We start from the raw sequence: 6,322 nt of genomic DNA on the forward strand, positions 1-6,322 counted from the left end.
ATATGGCTACACTTTTTAAACGTGCCAATAGGGTAAACGTATGAGGATATGGGCACGCTTATAAAACGTCCCAGTAGATGAGGATACGCTTTTAAAGCGTGCCGATTGCGAAGTTATGGCCACGCTTATTAAGTGTGCTTGTTGAGCCCAAAATTAAGGTATAGCCACCCTTTTTAAGCGTGCCCATAAGTTTGGTCAGAATTTTTTTTTTTATTAATCTTCCTAATATTTCGTGCAAAATTCATATAAAATTTTAAAATTATAGACAAAAATAAAATTATATATATTGAACTAATCCAACAAATATAAACTTTCCCATAAAAAAGACATACATATAAAATTGTCACCATAAAAGTAGGTTTTGATGACAAAGTACCAAAAAATAGTCATAACAAGTAAATAAGAATTGTCATTCCAACAAGTGTCACATATCTACTTCTATATACTTAGTTACAAAATATCAAATTTCATGAGTAGTGTGATCATCCATTATGAGCTCCATTGTTTTTATCACTGCCCTGCAGAATTTTAAATAATCTTGTGTTAGTACATGTTATAAAATCGACTTCAATTAAGTCCAACAAATCCAATTCCAAATCCAAATTGATTAAACATGAAAATGGCAAAGCAACTTTAATTAGATCCCACAACATTGCATATTCAGCCATTAGAACAAAAAACACATATCAAACACAAAAGAAATAGTCCCCTATACATGGTCACAAAAGGAGCTGTTCACACAAATTTCAAATTATTGGAGCAGAGGAACAAACATTTACATGAGTAAAAAATTTTCAGAATTCTGGTTACATTTTGTTTTTTATTATTATCCATTAGCAGATTTGGTGTGTGGAGTCAAAATTGAGTAAGCTAGAAATGAAAGAGGCAAGGAATAACAAGCAAGTCGGAAGAGAAGAGATGGTGTAAAGTGGAGTCGCAGGTAACAAGTAATTAAAAGCTAAAAAGAATGCTACAATTCACAAGTGCATCATCATCATGCAATTGGTTTAGCTGAATGGTAAGCAACCCATCTATAACTAAAATCCATATTCCTTTTCCCTAATTAATGCTACACTACCTCAGGATAGTAGTAATTAAATTTAAATGACAAGAAAGAAAAGGGAAAAACTGAGCAAGAGAAAATGACAAAGGAGAATATATGGTCAAAACTCAATAAAAAAAGGGTTGTGGGCATGTTAGAGCGCTTTATTCCCAACCGCAATCAACGGCTTCCGCCGAAAATGAGATTAAATTGCCAAATCTCTTTCTTTCACACACCCTCTATCTCAATTCTCAATTCTCAATTCTCAATCAACAGTAATTCAATTCAGCCAGCTACTTAAATTCTCAATCAACAATAATCAACAGTTCTCAATTCTCAATTCAGCCAGCATAAATTCTCAATCAACAATAATTAACAATTCTCAATTCTCAATCAACAATTCTCAATTCTCAATTCAGCCAGCAACATAAATTCTCAATCAACAATAATCAACAATCCTTAATTCTCAATTCAGCTAGCATAAATTCTCAATCAACAATAATTAACAATTCTAAATTCTCAATTCTCAATTCAGCCAGCATAAATTCTCAATCAACAATAGTCAACAATTCTGAATTCTCAATTCTCAATTCAGCCAGCATAAATTCTCAATCAACAATAGTCAACAATTCTCAATTCTCAATTCAGTCAGCATAAATTCTCAATCAACAATAGTCAACAATTCTCAATTCTCAATTCTCAATTCAGCCAACAACATAAATTCTCAATCAACAATAATCAACAATTCTCAATTCTCAATTCAGCCAACAACATAAATTCAACATGAAAAATGAAATTCTATAATCTAAATCAAGAGAATGACAATAATACAAGGCTAGGACAGTTACTTACATCATCGGTTGGTGGAATGTGAGTTGCTTCAGAGGAGTGGGGAGTATTTCTTGGTCTACTACTTGAGGCATCCTAAGTTCAGTTTTTCCATTGAAAGATCTTTTATTATGCCTCCACGGGTGATTCATGGGTAAAAATCTTCGATGATCCATATAAACAGTCTTGTGACTATGTTTCAAATAGATAGAAGAAGTCTCATCATTACAACACGGACAAGCCAGTTTTCCCTTTGTACTCCAGCCAGATAACATAGCGTACGCAGGGAAGTCATTAATTGTCCATAAAAGACATGCTCTCATGTTGAATGTTTTGTTTTTTGAAGAGTCATATGTTTCTACACCTGACTCCCACAATTCTTTTAATTCTTCAATAAGCGGTTGAAGAAAGACATCAATGTCATTTCCTGGTGATTGTGGTCCAGGAATGAGTAAAGAGAGCATAAAATAATCAGGCTTCATGCTCATCCAAGGGGGTAGATTGTACACCATCAAAACAACAGGCCATGTACTATGTGTACTGCTCAAAGTTCGAAACGGATTGAACCCGTCGCTTGCTAAGCCTAGTCTCACATTACGAGGATCCTTCGCAAAATCTTCATATCGACTGTCAAATGCTTTCCATGATTCACCATCAGTAGGATGCCTTAATGAGCCATCTTTAACACGCTCATTATGATGCCAAGACATAGCTTCAACCGTCCTTGTGCACATGAAAAGTCTTTGAAGTCTGGGAATCAAAGGGAAATGCCTTAGAGTTTTTGCAGCAACTTTACGAGACTTTCTTGATGAGGTTACATCATCCTCTTCCACAGACATGGCATGATACGTCATTCTCATGCCCCTTTCGATACAACATGCAGTCATTAGGACATGCATCGATCTTTTGGTAGTCAAGACCCAAATTCTTTATCATATTCTTGGTTTTATCAAAAGAAGTAGGGATATTCAAATATGGCATTCCTTCTTTTAATAATTCCAAGAGAGAAGTGAACGACGCGTTACTCCAACCATGCAAGCATTTTAACAGGTAAAGACGGATAGTAAAAGATAATCTTGTGAATCCTTTACACCCGGGGTATAGTTCTTGGCTTGCCTCGTCCACCAATTTATAAAATTCCTTTGCACATTCGTTAGGCCCTGTATTTTGTCCATCAAAGTGCGTAGTATCTCTGAATCTATCACGTATCAGCTCATCAATGTTATCATTAAAATTATATTCACCGTCTGTGTCACTGTTAACATCCATAGCAACAAGTGATTCTCCATGATTAAACCACCGCCTATAACCTTCTACAAATCCGTGGCATATTAAATGGTTATACACGTCATCTCTCTTTAACCAAAGTCTATTACAACACTTTTTACATGGGCATTGAATTTCTTCCCCTTGAGGAATTTCCGCTGATGAAAAAGCAAAATGTAAAAAGCTTTCTACACCAAGTTGATATTCTTTCAAATGGCGGGGCGTATCCATCCAATCCTTGGAGACATCCATCGAAAACCTATGTATTTCAAATAGATAGCTAAGTTCCTATTCTAAAAGTCCTTAATTGATTTTAGTCTCACTAACTGCAAATCTAGCTTCCTATGTAACTAATAAGAGAGAATGTTTTCCCAACCTCCAAAATACTTTGAAAATATCTAACAAAAAATATCAAAGAAAATTGAGTTTTAACAATTCTTAAAGAAAGCCTTAAAGTGACTGCCTCGAGAAAGCACTTAAGTAATATACACAACATGAATAACAAATTAAGTAGTATACATAACCTCTAATGATAGAGGTTCTGATCTATTACATGACCTCTAATGATAGAGGTTCTATTAAGTAGTATACATAACCACGATCACATGACCTCTAATGATAGAGGTTCTATTACAAAACAAATAAGTTATAACAACTATAATAAGTTATACGAGGTTAGGACATAAATAACCATGATCACATTAGCGTAGTTGCCTCTATAGAAGCTGTCAGAATTTTTAAAATTAAACTAAAATAAAGATAGTAGCTAGTCAACTAGCACTGCAGAAACTAAATCCGTACCCTAGCAGCAACGGCAGTACCAGAGCAGAAGCAAACCAAGAGACGTGGCAGCAGCAACAGCAGCGAAAAAACAACTATTAAAAGCCTGTATTAAAAAAAAGACTTAAATCAACACTAATAAGATTCAGTAGCAACCAAGCAAACACAAGATTCAGTTCAAGCAAATAAACACTGTTTTCAATTTTACTGTTGTATATATTGACTAGTATATGACATGGCAAACAAAGGTAGAAAAAAGTAAATACTAGTTTTGTGTAATGATATATGCAGGTTCTGAGTACTTTAATCCAAGTACTTTAATCATTCATGGGAATTAGTAACCTCTTGAGGCAAAAAAAGATTGTGAGTATGATATTTAACAACTTAATTACACATAGGATAGCCAAATCATGAAAACAAGGGGACCAGTAGTAGGCCACATCTCTTTACTTTCCCATTAATTCAAAGAAAAAAAACTCTTGAATCAAGAAAAAACCACTGGCTAGATACCACATCATGATAGATCATACATCTCTAATATCTCTCACGAAACAATAACTGCAGATTCCTCCAAAGTTTTGTGAATAAATATTCTAACACTATAGACAAAACAAAAACAATGCTTCAAATCCCAAGTCCCAATCTGCTACAATTTCTTCCATGTAAGGCATTAGCCATTATTTGTTAGGCTGAACTCTCAAGCAGAAAAAGAAGCAAACTTTTTCAACAATGAGCAAACCAAAACCTTTTAAACCAATAGTGACTAAGCATATTAAAATATTAAAGTTGAAGAGGGCAATAATCATACCTGTTCACTAGTAGGTACTTTCCTCTTCAAGCAGTTTTCATGCAGTAGCTACATAACCGAAAAGTAAAACAAATTAAAATGAGAATGTAATAAACCATGTTCAACTTTTTGGCTTTTTACAATTAGTAAGAAATAATGGCAAACCTGGTAAGCAACTTCAGATTGGTTATATTCACATCTTCTTCCCCAATCACCAACCACCAAAAAATCAAGAGAACCGTCACTTTTACATATTTGTGTAAATCTCTGAAGCTCTGCAGATGCATAAAGAACCCACAAACCAAAGCTAATAACAACAATAATCGTGAAGAGAAGAAAAGATTTAGACATGGTTATTGTGAGTCTTGAAACAAATGCAAAACCAAAGAGGAAAGATCACTCTATTTTTGAAAAACGGTTGCTGTTTTCCTACATTTATATATATATAACCAATCCTCAATGTAACCTCCTTAGAAGAATATTAATAATCAAGGTACTAAGTAACACAAATTAATGTTAGATCTTGTGAAACTGTGAAAGCGACAGCAATTGTAAGCCACTGGAATTTTTCTATTAACAGTTAATTCCAACTCAATTTTCAAGGAGCATATCTTAGTAATATTTTAATTTTACTATATTTGGCAATTGACATTAGAATCAACTTGAGAGAAACTTGTAATATTTTAATTTCACTTTTAATGGCAACTGCAAAAACCAAACAAGTGGTGCGGTTGATCAGGAAAATAACATGGGTTTGCGAATTGGGAGGCATTAGTTGGTTATATCTGAGGGAATATGCCCAGCATAACTCTTTGCAAATGGATATTCCAACGAATATCCAATAACATATTCGCATATCTATATATAATTAATATATAATATTCTTACAGAATGTTGTTGATGCCTTGTGTTCCTGATCCATTGCTCAAGTATGGTAAACTAAGGGCCTGAAATAATATCCAAGGAATTTTTTTTAATAAAAAATAAATAATTTAACATAGTTTTAGAACTTCAATAAATAATAAAGAGTGTGTTGTAGAAAAAAAAAGTAAAGTGAACCTTTAACAGCGTGCTATATACACACACACACTATATATATATATATCACTGACTCATCATAGTTGTTTGGGAAACCTGATTATTAGTAAAGGAATGTGTATGTATGGTACAAATATGTGAGAATTGAAGGAACATAATGACCTCAATTTGACTCTGAAGGAATCTGATATACCCAATAGCTTTTAACAACACTGAGGCTGTGTCAGTCTGCAAAAAAAGTAAAATATAAATACCACACACCATAAAATTTAAATCCTCCATAGTCATATAATAAAGCATCATTTGAGTTTTCATAACCTGTATTCAGTCAGTTTAAATCCTCTAATTAAATGTTAAGATGTTTCAGAGCTCATCTTAACATAACATTTAATTTGCTTTGCAAAAGATCTCTTCATAACCCCAATTTTCAATCTCAGATCAGATCAGCCCAGATACATTTTTAATCCATTGAACATTCAGGAAACAGCAACATTGATAATTCACATACATGTAAATGCAAGAGAAAAGGTTTACTAGAACTTTCAAAGAATTACCTCTTCTACAAGATCCCCAGCAATTCC

General features: G+C 33.6%; 1 protein-coding gene across 2 annotated transcripts; it reads right to left on the minus strand.

Moving 5' to 3' along the window:
- Window positions 1-292: 292 nt before the first annotated feature.
- On the minus strand, window positions 293-5,589 carry LOC112783909 (purple acid phosphatase 17-like). 2 transcript variants are annotated; one of them, XM_025826990.3, is made up of 3 exons: window positions 4,869-5,568; window positions 4,725-4,772; window positions 293-518 (listed from the first exon to the last, which is right to left on the minus strand). In XM_025826990.3, exons 1-3 carry the CDS (start codon window positions 5,052-5,054, stop codon window positions 483-485), a joined length of 270 nt encoding a protein of 89 aa, XP_025682775.1. In that variant the 5' UTR covers window positions 5,055-5,568; the 3' UTR covers window positions 293-482. The 2 variants fall into 2 exon arrangements, with proteins under 2 accessions (XP_025682775.1, XP_072085959.1); XM_072229858.1 differs by lacking the exon at window positions 293-518 and adding an exon at window positions 3,840-4,022 and having other exon boundaries at window positions 4,869-5,589.
- Between the last annotated feature and the right edge of the window lie 733 nt (window positions 5,590-6,322).

This window comes from Arachis hypogaea, chromosome 20 (assembly GCF_003086295.3).
Source record: "Arachis hypogaea cultivar Tifrunner chromosome 20, arahy.Tifrunner.gnm2.J5K5, whole genome shotgun sequence".
Taxonomy (NCBI): Eukaryota; Viridiplantae; Streptophyta; class Magnoliopsida; order Fabales; family Fabaceae; genus Arachis; species Arachis hypogaea.